At 41.9% G+C, this 21329-nt stretch overlaps 1 protein-coding gene across 1 annotated transcript in view; it reads right to left on the bottom strand.

The window, feature by feature from the left end:
* Positions 1 to 21329, bottom strand: part of LOC138296565 (glutathione S-transferase 3-like) — a 302491-nt gene that overhangs the window by 177560 nt on the left and 103602 nt on the right. Inside the window, exon 4 of the mRNA XM_069235805.1 lies at positions 18593 to 18725. Coding sequence (XP_069091906.1) covers positions 18593 to 18725 — 133 coding nt within the window. The remainder of the gene's footprint in view (positions 1 to 18592; positions 18726 to 21329) is intronic.

The raw sequence follows: 21329 nt of genomic DNA, 5'->3' as shown, positions 1-21329 counted from the left end.
GACCAAGTCCAAAAGTCACAAGCAAGTCGGAGATGGGCAGATGCCCAGGAAATGCCAGCTGCGGGTGCAAAGAAGCTTCTACTGGACAGAAGAAGCTGAGGTTTCTGCAGGAACGAAAAGGGCTAGAGACTTCCCCTTTGGTGGACGGATCCCTCTCGCCTTGGAGAGTCGTGCAGAAGTGTTTTCCCGCCGAAAGGACGCCAACAAGCCTTTCTAGACGCAAATCGTGCGTTTGGCGTTTTTGGACGCTGCTGGGGCCCAGGAGGGACCAGGAGGTCGCAAATTGGACCTGAAGAGAGAGGGGACGTCGAGCAAGACAAAGAGCCCTCACTGAAGCAGGTAGCACCCGGAGAAGTGCCAGAAACAGGCACTACGAGGATGCGTGAAACGGTGCTCGCCGAAGTTGCACAAAGGAGTCCCACGTCGCCGGAGACCAACTTAGAAAGTCGTGCAATGCAGGTTAGAGTGCCGTGGACCCAGGCTTGGCTGTGCACAAAGGATTTCCGCCGGAAGTGCACAGGGGCCGGAGTAGCTGCAAAGTCGCGGTTCCCAGAAATGCAGCCCAGCGAGGTGAGGCAAGGACTTACCTCCACCAAACTTGGGCTGAAGAGTCACTGGACTGTGGGGGTCACTTGGACAGAGTCGCTGGATTCGAGGGACCTCGCTCGTCATGCTGAGAGGAGACCCAAGGGACCGGTAATGCAGCTTTTTGGTGCCTGCGGTTGCAGGGGGAAGATTCCGTCGACCCACGGGAGATTTCTTCGGAGCTTCTGGTGCAGAGAGGAGGCAGACTACCCCCACAGCATGCACAAGCAGGAAAACAGTCGAGAAGGCGGCAGGATCAGCGTTACAGAGTTGCAGTAGTCGTCTTTGCTACTATGTTGCAGGTTTGCAGGCTTCCAGCGCGGTCAGCGGTCGATTCCTTATCAGAAGGTGAAGAGAGAGATGCAGAGGAACTCGGCTGAGCTCATGCATTCGTTATCTAAAGTTTCCCCAGAGACAGAGACCCTAAATAGCCAGAAAAGAGGGTTTGGCTACCTAGGAGAGAGGATAGGCTAGCAACACCTGAAGGAGCCTATCACAAGGAGTCTCTGACGTCACCTGGTGGCACTGGCCACTCAGAGCAGTCCAGTGTGCCAGCAGCACCTCTGTTTCCAAGATGGCAGAGGTCTGGAGCACACTGGAGGAGCTCTGGACACCTCCCAGGGGAGGTGCAGGTCAGGGGAGTGGTCACTCCCCTTTCCTTTGTCCAGTTTCGCGCCAGAGCAGGGGCTAAGGGGTCCCTGAACCGGTGTAGACTGGCTTATGCAGAATTGGGCACATCTGTGCCCAAGAAAGCATTTCCAGAGGCTGGGGGAGGCTACTCCTCCCCTGCCTTCACACCATTTTCCAAAAGGAGAGGGTGTCACACCCTCTCTCAGAGGAAGTTCTTTGTTCTGCCATCCTGGGCCAGGCCTGGCTGGACCCCAGGAGGGCAGCTGCCTGTCTGAGGGGTTGGCAGCAGCAGCAGCTGCAGTGAAACCCCAGGAAGGGCAGTTTGGCAGTACCAGGGTCTGTGCTACAGACCACAGGGATCATGGGATTGTGCCAACTATGCCAGGATGGCATAGAGGGGGCAATTCCATGATCATAGACATGTTACATGGCCATATTCGGAGTTACCATGGTGAAGCTACATATAGGTAGTGACCTATATGTAGTGCACGCGTGTAATGGTGTCCCCGCACTCACAAAGTTCAGGGAATTGGCTCTGAACAATGTGGGGGCACCTTGGCTAGTGCCAGGGTGCCCTCACACTAAGTAACTTTGCACCTAACCTTTACCAGGTAAAGGTTAGACATATAGGTGACTTATAAGTTACTTAAGTGCAGTGTAAAATGGCTGTGAAATAACGTGGACGTTATTTCACTCAGGCTGCAGTGGCAGGCCTGTGTAAGAATTGTCAGAGCTCCCTATGGGTGGCAAAAGAAATGCTGCAGCCCATAGGGATCTCCTGGAACCCCAATACCCTGGGTACCTCAGTACCATATACTAGGGAATTATAAGGGTGTTCCAGTAAGCCAATGTAAATTGATAAAAATGGTCACTAGCCTGTTAGTGACAATTTGGAAAGAAATGAGAGAGCATAACCACTGAGGTTCTGGTTAGCAGAGCCTCAGTGAGACAGTTAGGCACCACACAGGGAACATATACATGCACACCTATGAGCACTGGGGCCCTGTGTGACAGGGTCCCAGTGACACATACATATAGGTCACAAACCTATGAGCACTGGGGTCCTGACCAGCAGGATCCCAGTGACACATAACAACCATACTGAAAACATAGTGTTTTCACTATGAGCACTGAGGCCTGGCCATCAGGATCCCTGTGAGACAGTGAAAACAGTGACAAACACCCTGACATACACTCACAAACAGGCCAAAAGTGGGGGTAACAAGGCTAGAAAGAGGCTACCTTCTCACAAGTAGGTAGACTGTTAAAATGCTCTAAGATATGTAATGATATCAACAAGTAATTCTACTGTGGGCATGCGCTACTAGAGTCTATGGAACAAAGATGGTTCTAGGTTAATGTCTACAGCGACCCAGGTACAGAACTCCATATTTTATTTAAAAAAATGTTATAAATGAAGTCCGTGCCCCTATATCTGGCCTGAAAAGACAATTAACGTCTCAGTTGAGGTGGAGATGTAGAATTTTGAAAGTGAAAATTCGATTTGAAATTGAATACTAAAAAATACTGAACAATTTACAATGCGCTAGGTTGTGCCAAGTACTAAACTTACCAGGTCAGGCCATACTTGAGCCATTTTTTTTTTTAAAGAAGGCAGATTTTTTTCTTTCATTACTTTCACAATGTAAAGTGCTAAGGGTCTTTACAATATTCAAGGATAGCCTAATAAAGGAGCTTTTCAAGTTGATACAGTGGACAGCTATGGTCAGGGAGGCAGGGGCCCATACAGGTATACATTATTACATTGTGCAATTTGTCCCTGCCAAACCACCAACTACAGTTTTTCTTTTCTTTAACAGATTCTGTCACAAAATTATATTAATTTATTGCTGGAAGGGATCTCTGCAGCCCCAGAGGATCTCAATCTCAAAATAACTGTCATCTGCATACTGCAATACCAGAATGTGTTGGCCTGGTAATTATTGAGGTAAAGACGAAGTCAGAAGGTTAGAGGTTGAAATAAAATACATAATTACCAGACCAAAACCCTTTCTGTCCAGACAGAACAAGGGTACATTATGAGAATTTAGAACAACGGTTCTGTGGGACTCGTTTCTTAACAGGTTTGTTGTTCCATGCGTGAGAACCTGTTAAACATTTTCATTTCCCTTTTAGGTTGCAAATCAGTTATATTCTGGATTGTTTCTTAGTTACTGTAACAATCAACAAGAGTGCACATGGCACTGTGCTCAGAAAGGAAAGAGTGATGTGAACTATACAATATAACATGCAAATATACAATCAGGGGTGTTCCTTCTTTAGACATTATTATAAATCCAATCTGAGTATTGCTCCTTAATGATAATTTCTTTCAAGGACTGCCCCTGAGATAGTGTTGACGCTTTGACCAATAAAACAGTTCACCTGTGGAGTAAATAGTGACACTCCATCCAGAGTGAAAACTATGCCAGACAATGTCAATGGTTTAGTATCACACATTGCTAAATCATGTGGTCATGTAGAGGTTTTGCTTAGTTCTAACTCAGGTAGATAATCTACTAAAACTGCTACCATAACATAAGAGATAACAATAAAAACTCACTCTAGGTGTTTGCATATATACCTTAGTACAAATAGGAGGCCTAGCATGGTTGGGACCTAGAGTACGACTATCCAGAGTAATTCTAAAACAGATCATCACAATTTTGACAAATAAAAGAAGAAAGCAGTTTGCACACAACTGGAAAGGACATTGCTTACCAAATGTTTGGAAGCAGACAATTCCTCTAGGTCTGTAGGTTAAGAACGTCCCTGTGATTTTTGTACATATTGAGAAGTTTAAGAAAAACATTAGCTTTATCTCCAACAACTACTGCATTTTACTAGGGATGGATACAGATTTAGAAGAAATTACTGTAGTAAATAAACAGACTGAGGAATTAGAAGAGAAAATCAAATCACAAAAATGCAGTAGAAAATGCAAAGGCTGTCTTACACAATGTACAGAAGAGTATTGTTGACTTTTAAAAGAATTTGTCTTTTTGCTCAAACTTCAGAAAGACATAAAAAAAGAGCATGTCTACCCTTATCTGTGGGTGATTGTTTTTGTCCCTTCCCGCACAAAAACAATCATCCACACAACACAGGCACCCGTCAACCATGGTGCAAGGGTGCGTGCGTTGGCACTGGTCATCAATTTTGTGCCAGTACAGGGAGTGAGGACAGAAATGTGCCGTATCTTGCTGTCCTGCACCATGGGCCTCGCAAATGAGGCCCTTAGTTTTTGTCCTGACTGAACACCATTATTTCTTTAAGATCAAGACCGTAATATTTTAGTTTTTCAGGCAAATCAGGCTACAATAATTTTTTAAGGATAACCCTGGTGTCCGGAAATTGAGTGGGATTGGTCTACAGCAGTCTTCTACTTTTTACCCTCTCATGTTGAATGCCAGTCAAGATCCTTGCTTTTCAGAACTTAGTAATGAAGCAAATATAGGCATTAGATTCCAGGAATGAGTATGTCCCCAAAAATATTACCAAAGCTGAAAACCACACACTGACTAATCTGAGCCAGAATGTCAATATTACTATGAAGATTGCGGACAATAGTGAGGCAACAGGCATGCAAGACGGAGAAATGTAAGATCGAAATTCAGAGACAATTAGACACTGAGGAACAATATAAGATTACCCAAGAATCCTTTACCTGCTAATTGAGACAGAATCAGGTGTGTCACTGACATTTTATTATTAAGTATGGGGGCTATCAAATGAGTTCCTTAAACTGCACCGTAGAACATCATTTATATACACAAGCACAGTCAGAACTCATGGCAGACCTATAATTTCAGGGTGAGGTACATTATTAGAAGCTTAATGCAAATTTGTATATTCTTATTTAAAGCCATTTGTCCCCAAAATAGTCTCTTCGGTAACAGACAGTATGAATTTTTAAACTAATTGAAAGTACCCATTTTGAGCCTGAGAAACACGTTAGTCAGGTTTGATGTTTCTTTATGTACAAACATTCCCCAACATTTGGCCCTTAAAACAATAAGGAATGCCCTTGAAACCAAGAGCTCATGAAATTCCTATCAAAGTCATACTAGAGCGGTCAGAAATAGCTCTAACCAAGAACTGTTTCTGGTTTAAAAAAATATTTCTTTCTGCAAAAGTAGGCAGTGGCTATGAGAGCTTGTTTCTGCTCCAGACATAGCCAAAGTGGTACTTGCTCAATATGAAATCCGTACGATTATGTGCACCATAAGTAAAGGAAATAAGTTATCTAGACCTCCTGGTCAAACATCATTAGGACAGTATCTTTACAACCTTATAGCGCAAACCAATGAACAAGCATTCTTTGCTTTCATACAACAGTTATCAGCCACAGCCATTAAGGGATAACTTGCTCTATGAGCAGTTTTTAAGCATCAAAAGATGTTGTCGTTGTAAAAATGACCACTTCAAAGAAGTAGAATTATTGTGCTCCAAACTGGTAGAGCGAGGATTTCCTAGAAGAATAGTCTGCAAAGCCATAAAACATGCTTAATGCTGTCCAAAAGAATCGCTTATAACACCTAAAGTGAGAGATAATGACACTGAACACAGTTGTGGTATCCACCTTCAGTGCTGCTGGGAATGATATACAAAAGATCATTAAAAAGGCACTAGCCTTTTCTTGAAGACATGTGAGAATCCACCAATGTTTGCATACAGATGCAATAGGAATATAAGGAACTATGTAGTAAGAGTTTACTGAGAACCACACAAGACATAATAGCCTGGGGTATTATAGAGGCGGGCACTTATTAAGTCCAAATATTGTCACATTCTATTTGTAACAGTAACAATGTTATCCATGTGATGTTTCAGTGTGATCTCATCTGTTAGTAAAATAAGCCAGATGGTGAATGTTGCGTGGTATCTTCCAGATTGGTTTGCCTTCTTTTGCTGAACCCATATTTACTGTCCATAGGACTGTGCACACTTTACACCAGCTAACCAGTAGTCAAGTGCTTATACTCTCCTCTTCTAATATGTTAGAACTGGCATAACCTTAACTGGCACACTTACAGCCATACGTACAAAATATTTTTGCAGTCAGAAATGGCCTGATTCACAACATCAGGCTGCTTATGACCACAAAAATGCTTTTTAAATGTACAAAACCACAAATTTAGATTCTATAACCCTTTTCCAAATCCCAGTTTGTGTTAACGATTCTGTATTTGGAAGAGGTGTATTTAGGGTGTTCCTTCCTACTACCGAATTGCAGTGCTGTGCTATGAATGCATTTTTTGTGATCGAATTACAATAGTAAAATGGCAGTAACAATTCTTTTTTTTACCGACAGCTCAAAGGAGGTAGTAACAATTTGCAGATCGGATCCCCAAGGGACCCCTTCCCTTTTGAGAATGTACAAAAATAAAAAAATATGCAAAGGCAGTGGTCCCATTGACCACAGTCTATTCTTACAAAATTAAACTTCAAAGTTTCATTTTTATTTTTTTTATACATCCAGTTTTCATTTAAAGAAAACAGACAGCATTTCTTTTTTTAAAGTTTTTTTTTTTTTAAGGCAATCACAGACCTGGTGGTCTGCTGACCTCAGCAGGCCACCATACCTGTGATGACTGATTCCTAATGGGTACCAAACTGCAACCTAACTCATTAATATTCATGAGGTAGGTGAACTTGTGAACCACTAGGAATCGCAATTTAAAGGATGTGCTTTTTCTTACATCAGGAATTTCTAGATGTTTGCACATCTGGCCCTTAATTTACTTTTAAGTAGCTAGTAAATGGTACCCTGTGCATTTAGATTAAATTGAATTCAAAAAGTGGTCTGCAGCACTCACTGGGCACCCCACTAAAGTAGCAATGTAAAACATACAAATTAAAGGTCAATTCTGAATCTATATATTAGTATTTTACAAATGACCCTTTTAGAAAGTTGTCAATTTCCTGCCTAAAACCAAAAAGCTTTCCTGCGAATGCCCAGACAGTGGTCAAAAGGCTCTGGATGTAGGGTGGGTGACTTCTCCCTTGACAGGATGGCCAGATGGCTATGCCAAGCCCCTTCCTGAGCTTCAAAGTATATCTACCTTGTCACTGGCAGATGAAGTATACAACTAGGTCTGCCTCTCTAGTAAGGTTGGACCCAAACCAAGAGGGAGATGAGGAACTGGCCAGAACTGGTTTAAGGGGTGAACAAAGGATTGCCCTCCACTGCAGACTGCCAGTAGGTATAAATTGGAAGCCCCAGAAACTCTCATCAGAAAACGTCTAGAGCCATGAGGAATCACAGAAAGGACTCCCCTGTTGCCTGAAAAATGTGACGAAGACTGGATCAGCTTGCCTTGAACCCAGAATCTCAGAAGTGACTCCAAAAGGTCAGCTGGGTGACCTCTTGCTTGAGTTACAGCAACAACAACCTTCCAGAGGCCTCTCTCTCTGCAACTAACCAGCTGACCAGTTCCAACTGGATGTGCCCTGGACTCTGCTGATGACCTCTGTTGGAGTGAGCTCTTACCCCCTGGTCGGGTAGTCCTCCTATCCCTAAACTGCAAGAAGTGGGACTTAGGAACTTTTTGCAAACTTTCTGCCTGGGGAACTGCTGGACACTGGGATTGCCATTGAAGCTGCAGTCATCAACATCAAATCCCTGGACTGCCTCAGCAGCAGCTTACCCCCCCTGAAGATCTGACTTCCTAATTTATTTCTAAGTCCAAACATAGAAGGCTTTATTGGGACTGATGCGGAGTAGCTTTTGACAGATATCGATGCCTTCCTTGCTCTTCAGCAACCAGCCATCATCGAGCCCCATTTCGGATCCAGCTTGCCCTCCTTGCAGAGGACTTGTCTACAACCACATATTTTACATAAAGGTTTCTAAGTCAGAAGGTAAACTTTGTAAACTTCCCACCAAGATGAGCCTGGTCCCTGTATCTGACCCATGATCCATTGCAGTTGGCCTTGATTTTTTAGTCTAGCTTTAACAGATAACCACAGTTGGCGCTTTGTGTTTTTAGATGCTATTTTTTATTTATTTACATTTTAGAAATGTATATATAGTTATTGGATTGGCATCATTTTGGTGTTATTTATTAAAATATTCTCTATTTTTCATAGTGTTTTCAATGTATTACTGTTAGAATCAATATGTAAAGTATTTATGCAGTTCTCAAGGTTAAGCCTTACTGCTTTGTGCCAAGCTACCAGAGGGTTAAGCACAAGTTTTAGGGTCCCTAGTGGTTCACTCTGACAAGCATTGTGATGATTATTTTAGGTAGGTTCCCACCCACTTCAACTAATAGCTCAAGCTCTTATAATGAAGCAGAGAATCTGCCGCATTAGATTCAAGATGCCCCTCTGGGAAAACATTACATGGAAGCACAGCATACAGAGGATGACCTACGCTGGCTGATAGTGGAAGTTATTAAATCGGCATGAAAGGAAGGAACTTGAACACATAATGAGGATGGATGGACTACCTCAAAAGAGAAATCTTTGCTTTAAACACTGTACATGAACTGAGAGGCTTGGTGGCATCCCTGAACAAATAAAAGCGTGAATACACGAATGGGACTAGTCAAACATATTGACATAATGTTATCTATTATGTTTCCTTGTCTTCTTTCATACCCTCGGGTATATGCATGCTGGGTTCACATTGTGTCAAAGTGATGCATGATTATGCAAGACTCCCTGACCACTAATTAAGTTCAGTTCTGATCATTTAAGGTTTAAATATGCTTGTTGCAATAACATAGGGGCAGCATAAAGACATAGTGGCAGGCAAGAAGTACTTCTACCACCTGTATGTACTGTTTAGTCATTGAAGGTCTACACACAAACAGGTTATATTGAGTGAAAGCAAAATAAAAATAACATGAGAAATTGAACCATTGTCCAAGCATTTAGCAATTGCATTTAGGATACCGCTTTAAGGTTGCTTTCTTTAAACATGCATACATTCCTCTGTGACCTTTTGAGCTAAAACATGAGGTTTTCTCGTCTTCTGTTTTCCAATTATAAATGCAGATGTTGTGTAGGGACAGTGTTATCTCAGCTTCGTGCAGTCTCAAATCACTAAACCTTTGAAGACTTAGAGGGAGAATTGGTTATTTTGTAAATGGAACTTCTTAAGGATGTTTGAGAAAATAAAAGTGACATGTTACAGAATTATAGCTTCTTACACTACGAAGCTGGAATAGGACTTTTAGAGGGGTTAGGATGCTACACATGAAATACAATGTGCCCTACACAGGGGCTTTGAAATTGAGACAAGGAGGCCCTCTTGGAGGTGCCATATCCTAAATTACTTTACCAACAAGCTCGTCTTTCCTTAAAGAATAATTACTTTTGCTGGCAATTGTATATTTTTGCAGCTTTTCCTAGCTTGTGTAATAGTGCTTATAATGTAAACTAATGAGTGTTAAACCTTATAAAAAGCCTCTGATGACTCAATATTTTTGAAGAGCACCACAGTGTGTTACTGTGAGCAGTCTCTTACGCCTATAGGCTCTAGCAAATAAACTTTGATGCTATGATTTTCATATCATGACTGTGTACTGACTTATTTCTCTTCCAGACAAAATTTTGCTTTGACAATTGGTATGTCAATTATATTGTGTATGGATTAGATCAGGGTACCCTTGAGCCGTGAGAAAGCATTCTGGCACTTCCCACGTCCGCTCACTGTCTCAATAGCCTTTGCTTTCACCTCCTTCCTTCCTCCTCCTCTGCTCCTTCTAATGCTTATATTCAGGATAGACTTTACACCAAATGGCCAACGGAATAGTTCATTTCTCGGTTTATCTACTGTCCAACCATGAGACAAAATAATTTTGGCTCTTTCTATGCATACTGCGCTTCAGCAGCACCACAAAGAGAACACTTGTAGCTATAACATAGGCACATTGATTCGGTTCCACGTGACCTGGACTCTTATTGCCAAGTAGAATGCAAAATGGCTCTATCAATTTAACCTAGTTAGGACTTTTCTGTTAAGGTGGGTGATGGCACTCTTTGATGATATATGATTGTGTTCGAAGAGGTTTATGCAACAGGATTGTAATGGAGAGCACTTAACGGTGACTCAAAGAAATGTGTTTGCTTCCCAGAGTCAATATTAGTTGCAGCAGGATTTAACAGTGAATTTAAACCTGCAGAATATAGCTTAGTTCCATGTGGATTAGAGAAATATCTACATTGTAAACAGTTTGCTTCCCATGGTCCAACATTATTTCTCATTAGCAATCAGAGTGATATTATGTAACGGGTGCCTTGATAATTGTTGCATTTTTCACCTCTAACCCATTGTTAGTAAGGGTGCTATTAACATTGGGTTTTGCAACATTGCTGCATTATTGAGCAGTTGTGCTCATGACTATATTGCCACTTATAAGCCAACATCATTTTGAATTTCTGGCTCTCTGGCCTCCTAGTTCAGTAGTGCATCAGGTCAGTCTGTAGTGTTTATTACAACATCAGACATTGAGGTAGAAAGATACATTTGCCAACTCCTGCAGTGATTTTTTTATTGTCTTTTTCATACTTCAGTAATTTGTTGGTGTATTTTATCTGTCTGATCAAGAAACAAGCCACTTCTACATAAGAGTGCACTCATCTCGTAACTGAGGTATGTTTAAAAGCTAAACCAGTGATGTGGTATGGATTAGTTTGGGTTTTTCATTGCTCTTAATGGCTTTTCTCTATTTACTTCAAAGGTTTAAGTGAATGCAAGAAATTGGATTGTTGGTTGAGGGGGGGGAAACACTGCACACGCAACAGCCACAATACTCGTCAGGGTGAACCACAAAAAGTCACTAAATTAACCTGTGTTTAACCCTCTGGTACCATAGCATAAAAGCAGTCAGGCTTAACTTAGAGGCAATGTATTTATTGGCCACTTAAACAGTAAAAATGAAAACACAACACAAGGAAACTTCACACCAATTTTGACAACTAGAGTATATTTTAATTAATTATTTACCACCAAAATAACAATCAAATCAGTAGATGCGGAGGCATGGATTTTTAAATTTGTGAGGGATAAAATAGGTCCTAAAAGATCAATGCACCAACCAAGGACATCTAGTCGTACAAGACCAAGCCAAAGTTGATAGTTATGGCCAACCACAATGGAGCGCGGTTCGGATACACTAAGTGGATTGGGTCCAGTCTCTGCTTACCTTTGGACTTATAAGAACTTTTGAAGAAAAATGTCTGAGTAGGTAAAGTTCATCAGGGCAAGGCAGTTGGCAGTGTCCAAAGAGGAGGCGATGTTGTCGTGGAGCCACTGGATGAAGTTGCGGTGAAGATCTCTACATTCAGACTTAGTCTCTTTAATGGAAGCTGAAAATCTCCAGCGTGACAAATATGCAGGCTGTAGCCCCAGACAGCACCACAAGGCTGAATACCCTTTCTGTGAGGAGCCGCTGAATAGGATTTGCTGCTGTGCAGAAGAACATAGCTGGAGCCACCCTGAAGTCAGGCCGACCAGTGATGCACATTGGCCAGGCAAGCAGGTAAGACCCTGTGTACTCTCAGTTCTAGTCCCAAGTTTTGGATTTGGGCTCTCTGTGCACTTTTAGCACCAATTCGAAGGGTCCAGGACTGGAGGGGCACCACTTGGAGGGCCAGGATTTGGTTGAGGTGCAGTTTCAAGATGGTTGGAGCCTTTTCTGTCCTTGAGGCTCTAACCAGGAAGCCATCAAACTATCCCTTGAAGTCACTTTTGTGTCTTGAATTCACGCAGGAGAACAGACCTCAAGCAGCAAGGCAGTCCTCTGGGGGAACAGGGCAGGCTTCAGGCAGCAGGGTAGTCCTCTAGGCCAGTGGTTCCCAACCTTTTGACTTCTGTGGACCCCCATTTTATCAATACTGGAGCCCGGGGACCCCCACTGAATCATTATTGGAACATGGGGACCCCCGAGGAGTCATTACTGATAGCTGGGACCTAATATTATTAAATGTTTTAAGCAGCCGCGGACCCCCTGAGGAGGCTTCGCGGACCCCCAGGGGTCCCCGGCCCACAGGTTGGGAACCACTGCTCTAGGCACAGCAGCAGGCCACAGACAGCAAGGCAGTACTCAGAGTACTTCTGTAGGTCCAGAAGTGAACTGAAGTGTGTTCAAGGGTCCTATTTTTATAGCAGATGCCAGCTTTAAATTGGAAGAAAACTCTGCCTTTTCCCTCTCTGTCCCGCCACCCCCCCCTCCCCAATCCCACAGAAGGGTCTGGAAATTCCTGCCACCCAGCCATGGTCCCAAGATGTCTGAGGCACAAAAGGCTAGTGTGAAGGTCTTTGTGAGCTTAGGCAGGGACTATGAAGTACAAGTAGGGCTGTGCACAGCTCTACCCCCTCAACCCGCTTGGATGGCTCATCCTGCCAACACCCAGTTGCTGTATTGTTTGGCCGTCTGGGATAAATACACATAGGCCAACTGCCAACTACGCCTAGTCATGTGACCCAGGAAACAGTCACCAAATGGTTAGGACAAGAAAATGCCCACTTTCTCAGTATCGTTTTCAAACTTGTGACTAAAAATCAGACTAACACAAAATTACAATTGCATAGATACCAAACATGATATTTCCACTTGCTCCTAAACAAAAGTTATCACTTAGTAAACGTAATAAGGTAACCCACTGTTATCCTATAGAAAAGGTAGGCCTCACAGTAGTGAAAAACAAATGTGTGAGCTTTTCACTACGAGGACAAGTAAAACAAAAATACATGTCTACCTTTTCCAACACAATGCACCCTGCCCTTTGGGTTAAGGGCGTACCTCTGGGGTGACATATGTATTAAAAAGGAGTTTTAGGCCTGGCAAAGTGATTATTTTGCCAAGCTAAATTGACAGTTTAAAGCTACTCACAGGCTGAAATGGCAGGTCTGGGACATGTTTTAGGGGGCTACTTAAGTGGGTGGCATAATAAATAAATACAGCAGGCCCAATAGTAGCGTTTAATTTACAAGCTCTGGGTATATGTTATACCACTTTACTAGAGACTTACTAAATTAAACATACCAATGAGGTCTAAGCCACATGTACCATGCTTTATGGAGTGAGCACAAGCACTTTAGCACTGGTTAGCAGTGGTAACGTGCACAGAGTGCTAAGGCCATCAAAAAATAATTCAATAAACCAGTAGAGTAGAATGCAAGGGTTTGGTGGAAGACCATTCTACGTCTGACAGGCCTAATAGTAGCATACAGAGTCTTCAGTCCTGAACAGACCCACTGAAATGTTTTATTGAGTAGAAACATCAAACCGATCTCAGGGGCAGCTCTTGAAAGAAATTATTATAATTAGGGAACAATAAAAACTCTGATTGGACTTTTAATCATGTCTAAATTAGAGACAGCCCTGATTGTGCATACATCTATCATATTATACAGACCACATCACTGTCTCTTATGAGCCCAGCAACATCTGCACTATTGCTGATTGTTAAACTAAGGGGCAAATGAGAATATAATTCATTTACAACCTAAAAGGTCTCCATTTTTCCAGTCATGATTTGACAGTGTTTTTACAGGTACTCACGGATGGACTAGATCAGTGGTTCCCAACCTGTGGTCCAGGGAACCCTGGGGGTCTGCAAAGCCTCCTAAGGGGGTCTGTGACTGCTTAGAAAATTAAATATTATTAACAGTTTAATAAAGTGGCTAAATGTACAACAGAAACTTTTAAAACGTATTAAAATGTCGAAGAATTTGGAATTGGAGGCTAAAAATTAAATTAGAATCCCCAGACTGATTCATGGGAGAAGTGCAGGTGCATCAAACAGAATATATTATGGACAACGTGTGGCTTCAGTTAAATTTAGAAAAGCTCCAACCTTTTTATTAATTTTTTGTTAGCAAATTAAAAGAAATGTGTTATCATTTGTATATGTTGTTGATGGCATACTTGTTTCTGGATTTTTTGTGTATTATTTTGCATTTCAAATCATCGGCAATGTATAGGCCTCGGTCCCCGTCTTCCAGTAATTAATCACTGGGGGTCCCCAGATTACAATAATGATTCAGTTTAGGTCCCCGTGTACCAGTAATGATAAAGTGGGGGGTCCACAGAAGTCAAAAGGTTGGGAATCACTGGACTAGATCCATCAAGCAATGAGTCCCCACTGAACCATTCTAAATTCTGCGGTTGAAATGCAGGTATGCTAAAAGGCACTCATATTTCAGCACCCAAATTATGTAAATGTGACTTGGCAGATATTGCCCTTTGCCCAATTTCCCCTGGACCCACATCCCATTATATAATGCATGAATGGCTCTAAACAACTCATTATAGCTTGTGCACTCCTTGGGTGGCCATCTCCACATCTTTAAAGGCTGAAATATAATCTACGAAACATGCAAACTTCCTTGCTCAAACAGTGTGGACACAGTTGTGTGCCAATACGGTTCCAGCCATTAGGTTATATTGGGGACGAAACCTTGCCTGACTGAATGGGAGGAGGAATGTGTCTTTCACACAGAACTCAAGTTCTTCTAAAAAGGATCTTAGCACGTGCCTTTGTCAAAACATTCAGAAGGGCAATAAATCAATACCTTTTAGGATCTTCAAAATTGCCCTTCTTGTGAAATGGATGAAGCACTGATCCCTTCGAGGAATCGGGGACAATGGACTGCTCAAAACCAATGCTGATTTGACCGATAATCAATGTGAGATTGTGGGCCTAATGCCATTTTTATCCACCGCTCGAAGGAACTCGACCATTGCTCTTCCCCTATCACAAAGTTTGAAGAAAGTGGCAGAGCCTCTTTTAACGTTGAAAAATGAGATGACTCATTCACCAAGGAATCTACATATAAGGATTCAAAGTAGGTCATCTAATCGTCCAGGCTGGCACTGATTACTTTATGAAAAGTAAAGCCATTCAGTCTAAGCCAGTTACAGATATCCAAAATTGCATTTGATATTTAGACTTGGAAATATGAAGAATCTCTCCCCTCTGTATATCAGTGTAAGCTCTCTTTGCAGCCAAAATACTTTGCTTTATTTTGTCATATAAACTGCTTATTAACAATGTTTTCATTTGTGAATGGGCCACATATCAAGGGCCTTAGTTCAGCCACTAGAGGAGTTTTATGCTGTTTTCTATGTGCTGGGATGAACGATGCACAAATTAAAGCAGCTGGTGTGTCCTGAAAAATTAATTTGTGGACAGGTTTGTCAAAATGATCTCTCAAAATACACATGTTGCGCCCAATAACAGGTGACATTCTGTTCTTCCAAAAGGGTTACAAATTATTGAAACACTGCTAGCAATCAGTGGGTGTTTTTCCAAACATAAAACAACTTTTAAGTTTATTATCCCACTACATCCATCAAAGTTGTTTGAACCCAGCTGCTTCTCCAATAGCATTCAATGGTCTAACGTGGGGACTTCAGTTTAATTCCAGTGTTGGGGGGAGAAGGTCATTTTCTGTTCTATCAAATACACTGAAACGACAGCAAGGATAAAACTATAGAATTATGGAAGAAACAGGAAAAACATGACAGTGCCCCTGATGTGAGAATAAAAATTAAGAACATATGCGTGTGTGCAGATCTAAACTTATGTCCTATAACCTCCTGACCAGTTCCCTAGAAGAATGCAAACTAGCTGTTTCTGCTTTCAGACGTTTGCTGTCCCCACATATCGCTTACTATATATCACTGTGAACGGTTGAATTATAAAGCATTTCACTTCCTATCGTGGAACTGTTTCTAACTGCAGGAAGTCTTGCTTAAATGATATCACTCACCTGTTAAGCTGTAAAACACTGTTTGTACAACCCCAATTTTACAAGGAACCAGTTGACCTCTGGGTGTAGGGATCTGAATAGACAGTGGGGGAGTTTTCAATCCCAGGAGTTAGGTGACTGATGTTCTCCATCGGTCGACACACTATCTCGCAGTGAGAGCCCGCCCTTCCAGGAATCTAAGGTTTAATTGATTACTCCCTTCTAACACCCCTTATCCCACTGGCTTAGATCTCTGAGCGGCAGATACACAGCGAGCAATTACTCGCTAGCATCTCGACCCTCATCCAAAACATTATCATGAGGGGGAAATCATCAAATTCAAATTGAAGTCGCCATCCATAACAATATTAGGCCCACTATAATCCAGAATAAAACCCAATATGTCTGACCGAAAAGTTGTATATGTGGACAGTTTTAACCATTAGTGTGCATTAAACACAGAAATTAATTAGCAACATCCATGGAGGAAGTTTCATTTACTCGTCGCCGAAGTTCAATTGCCTGAAAATAAGGGGTACTATGTTGAAGGGGCACTGATTTCACTGAAAACAGAGCCACACGAGGACCTGTCCTGTTTGTTCCTCTTTGTTCCTCTTTGTTGCTAGCAAAGAAAAATTAGTATTGGACGATTACTCTTTGTGAGAAGTAGATTGCATTTTCTTCATGTCCGTTTATCGCCACGTATATGCACATCCTCATTGTGACAAAGCCTACTATTTTCTGTACCTTTTGCACATCTTAAAATAAAGATCTGCATTTTAAGTCACCTCCCTTCCTGTGGAAGCTGGGATCACTTCCAAGTCTGCCCCCTTACATGCTAAAAAAAATATTCAGGTAGTTTTTGAGTCAAAATTGATCAACTATGATACCTTATGACAGTAACACCTTCTGCTAACCCCATTGCATTCAATGTCACTATGGCATAGTGTCTCCTTACACCTATGTCTTTAACAGTACAATTTCAACTTCTTGTACGTGCCCCATTAATAATATATTCAAATTCTTTTGAGAACATAATATATGTAAAAATAAATGTACAATAGCAAAATGGTTCAAAACGTGTGTTCCTTGGGTGCATATTTGGAATAAATACTAGTTTAACATAACTTTCTGGACAATTGATTAACGAGGCATGAGATGGCTGGAGCTGCAAGGAATATTACTTTGGTTGCACCTGGAGACAGCCCTGAAATTAAGAATCTCACTTCTGATGGTGGGGAGACATATGATGGAAGTGCAGCAGTGTTCAAAGCAGACAAATGCTGCCAATAATTGACAGCAGGCTGGGCCGGCTGACCTATAAGGGGCATTTTGCAGGGCCAATTTACAGACCACTCGCACCTACGTAAGAAAGATAAGGTTGGAGAAGACTGGTCCTATTCACATTTGATGGCCAGCTCTAACAGTTAGAAAACTGCAACTATGAGCCTTCCTCCTCCGACATTCATGCATCTATTACTAAAGATTCAGATGCTGAGGAACTAAAGCGCTTATAGGATGAACTGACTTTGATGCAATATGCTTATCCTCAGTAGACAAGTTGTTGACCACCATTTGTAGTGGAAGAGGGCAGATACCAGATGAGGAGGCTGTCCACTTTAAGAACTGGGGAACCAGGTTTGAGTCTCCGTATCGGCTCATAATTCTGTTACTGTGAACAAATCACTTAGGGCCTGATTTAGAGTTTGGTGGACAGGTTACTCAGTCACGAACGTGACTGATATCCCACCCACCGTATTATGATTTCCATAGGATATAATGGAATCATAATATGGCGGACAGGATTTCCATCAAGTTTATAACGGAGTAACCCCATCTGGCAAACCAGGCCCCTAATCTTCCTATGCCTATTAAAGTTTTTGACTTTCTATAGTGTAACCGGTGCCTATGTAAAGCGCTCCAATACTTCCAGGTCAAGTTTGCACTATAAAAGCACAAAGAGGTAAAAACAAAGTCCTAACATAAAAAAGGAAAGAAGAAAAATAAATACCTGTTTAGTGCCTGATTTTTACAACGTGAAACCAGAAACCCTGAAGCTTCCACGCGTCTATTGTGTGAGCTTAGACAAATGTTTTATTTCACCAAACTCCTTTTTCTACATTATCCCATATGAAAACTCTATCCAATATGCGAGTTAAGAATATCAGTTGTGCAAAAACCTATTGTGTTTGAGTTAATAGACAATAACAGTGCTCTATAAAAATCTTGCCTTGCATCTTAGATCACCACTGGTTAGGTTTAAAAACTATCACTTACTTAGCCATGCAGTACCATAATGTAACACATTAATATCAAAGCTTCCACATTTTAAAGAAGCTTTTAAAAAAAAATGTTTTGAAGAGACTATCATTTTATGTGATGTCTGTTGTATGATTTACATGGCAAACATTTTCAGTACTCGGCTTGTGCACGGGCTGCTGAGAGCCGAGCCAGGCCCAGAACCTTGGCTCGGCTCTCACTATTAATTTGTTGGTTCGCACACCTCTAATTTATATGCATCATTCATTGCAAATCAAGGCACCGTCACAATGAGCAGAAAGCTGTTCCTGTTTTAATTTCTAAGCTACAACACACTTTAGCATGTTTTGATATGTTTGGAAGGACTTGAGCTTTACAGATAACACTGCAATGGTGACATTGACGTACAGTACTCTTTCTTTCAGGTCCTTTCCATAAAGGTTGTACTTTGCTGCAATGTAGTTAAGTATTGCTCTGCTTTGCACCAGCCTCATTCCATCCATTTCAACCATTGGCACTTGTTGAAACAGCAAAACCCCATCTGTGAAAGGAGACAATATTTGTTTCATTACTTTGCATTTGGAAATGCTTTTTATCTCAAAGATAACTGTGAAAGTTTTGGACACAAAATTGGCTGAAGCAAATATTAAATGTTGACACATGGTCCTGACCTTGTGGTCAGAAGTACTATCACGGGGTTTAGTAATTCATTACTGTATCAAACTTACTTTCGCACATCAAATAAACGCATCGTGTGGACAAAACTGGAGAAAAGCTGTGCTACCTTATCTGACTTATTCTCAGATCGGTTTTGATGGAAAAGGAAATTAATTATAGGGGATCACGTAGTTTTCTAAATTATCTTAGGGGTCCTAGAAAGCAGCACTCAAAGTAGACAGCTCACACCAGAAATGGGGGTTACTTGCGAGTTCTTCTCTGGATTTATGTAGGCAGCCAAAGCCTTACCTGAAGAAATATTGTGTGAAGTGTGTCAAGGTGAGGTAAAACAAAGTAATCTATGCAACAATAACCTATTAATGTCTAGATAAGGGCTATGTTTAACGATCACTTTTAGTAAAAAGCCATACATAAAATATATTTACAGTATAATTAGTTCAGATGAAAAAGAAAGTACACAAACATAATACTGCACAATATGTAATAAAAGGATGAGTACAATTTATCACTATCACTGCCACCCAGAAGAAAATACTTTAGCGAAGGTGAAATGGAGTGCTCTTTATTTAGAGTTTGTGTGTCATTCTAATATGCAAAAGATAAGATACAGAAATAAAGATATATGCTGCGATCTAGCACAGAAGCAAGTATGGCCTTCAAGTTTCCGTCTAATTCAGGGACCCTCTAGGTGAGTTTATAACTGAGAGAAAGACCAACATGTCCCAAAACGACTGGTCAGAGAGAGCAGTGTTTGAAGAATTAGTCCTAGGAGGGGCGAAGTCCAAAACGCTGGGTCTCTCTGCAGATAACGAGTGAACTCAGTATCTGCAGAAGCTACTTATCTCGGATGGTGGAAAGACCTGTTTGAGCAGCGGTGTCCAAAACGTAGCCTTGAAGAAAGAGCCTTCCTGGAGCTGAGGTAGTCTGCTTTGCATCCCACGGTTGAGTTCAGCTCATTCCATAGACTGAAACCCACCTTTGGACAGACTGCTGTGATTGTTAGATATCCACTTTAAAGACTCATTGCTAGATATTACAAAAGAGCAAGCCACGAGGTATGAGGATGGACCACACAAATTTAACACATTCATGCTGAACTGATGGAGTAACAAAGGTAAACATTTGGATCCCTAGTAAGGTAAAAGGGACAGATCGGGATATCTGTATTGGATAAAATGTTATGTACCATCCTACTAATCAAAGGGCCAGCCCATCCATACAGCTGGAGCACCTCAAGCGTGGCAGAGTATACTTGGAGCTGCCCTGTAGAACCAACAGCAGCAGGGGGCTTGTGTGCCCTGAGACTTCTAATCTCGGAACGATCAGGCCTCATTACAGCAATGCTTCTGGGACACTGGACCTGGGCGTAGACTGAATAAGGCAGGTTCTCTATTTGCAAGGGAGTAGATCTCCTCCTCTTCAGAAGCAGCAACAGATATACGTTCTCTTCAATTGCAGGGCTATAGTCCTCACCCCTCTAAAGGAGACAGCAAGACGTATAGAGCACCTCGAAGTAAAAGGTGAATGATGAATAAGCCAAAAGGGTATGCTTATATCCAATCCTGTGGTGGTAGGTTTGAACCAAACTGCATACTCACAAATGTAGCCACAAAGTGTGGCAGCCTGCCCCTTGGAAACTACTCTCAGGTGTGCACTGGTTTGTAGACTACCATACATCTAATCCGGTGCTGGGATCTTCTCTCTGCAGACCAGAGCACAGGATGCAAGTGATGGGGAGATAGCACACCTCTCTGTATAAGATGTGAACTCTTTCCATGTCTTCAGTCACAATAATTATTCTGTTAGGACACATGCGACCTCCTGGAACATTTGTCCATTCAAGTCACACAGTTACACTTAGTTTTACGAAAAAAATCTACAAGGAGGTGAGGATCCCCGAGAGAGGGGACAGAGGAAGAGAGAGTAGCATTCCCCATTACAAGGCCCTGGGCACCTCACAATCTTAGCAGCTTCATACATTCAGGGAGAAGCCGAGGGGTACTCACCTCTAATGTAACAAAGCACTCGGTCACTCATAGCATACAATAAGAGTGACTCGGGGTGCTCAGTCATGACACCCTACTTAGATTTACTAGGTAGAAGTAGTAGACAATCTCTTCACTGTGGAGCAGGGAAAACAACGTTTCCGGTTACTACAATTAGCCGTCACCAGCCATTTGTTGGGTGACAGCCTGGTCAAGGGGGTAGCACTCACCCATGTTAGAAGTGCACCTTGGGTTCACTCCTAGTACTCTTGTTGGTCAGCAAATTAAAAACATCACCTACAGCATTTTTCAGGAAACAAGAAAGTATAGTGGGCCTGCCAATCTGATATGAAAAGCACTTTGTCATTTGAACACTTTAGCTGGGTCGTTCAACTTTATGGCTTCTGCACTGGATGGTTTGAAGCTTGGCATTGCCAACGCTCTGGGTTCAGGGTACAAGGTTGTACGGATGATTGCATGGT

This window comes from Pleurodeles waltl, chromosome 5 (assembly GCF_031143425.1).
Source record: "Pleurodeles waltl isolate 20211129_DDA chromosome 5, aPleWal1.hap1.20221129, whole genome shotgun sequence".
Classification (NCBI taxonomy): domain Eukaryota; kingdom Metazoa; phylum Chordata; class Amphibia; order Caudata; family Salamandridae; genus Pleurodeles; species Pleurodeles waltl.
This window is presented reverse-complemented; position numbering and strand designations above follow the sequence as displayed.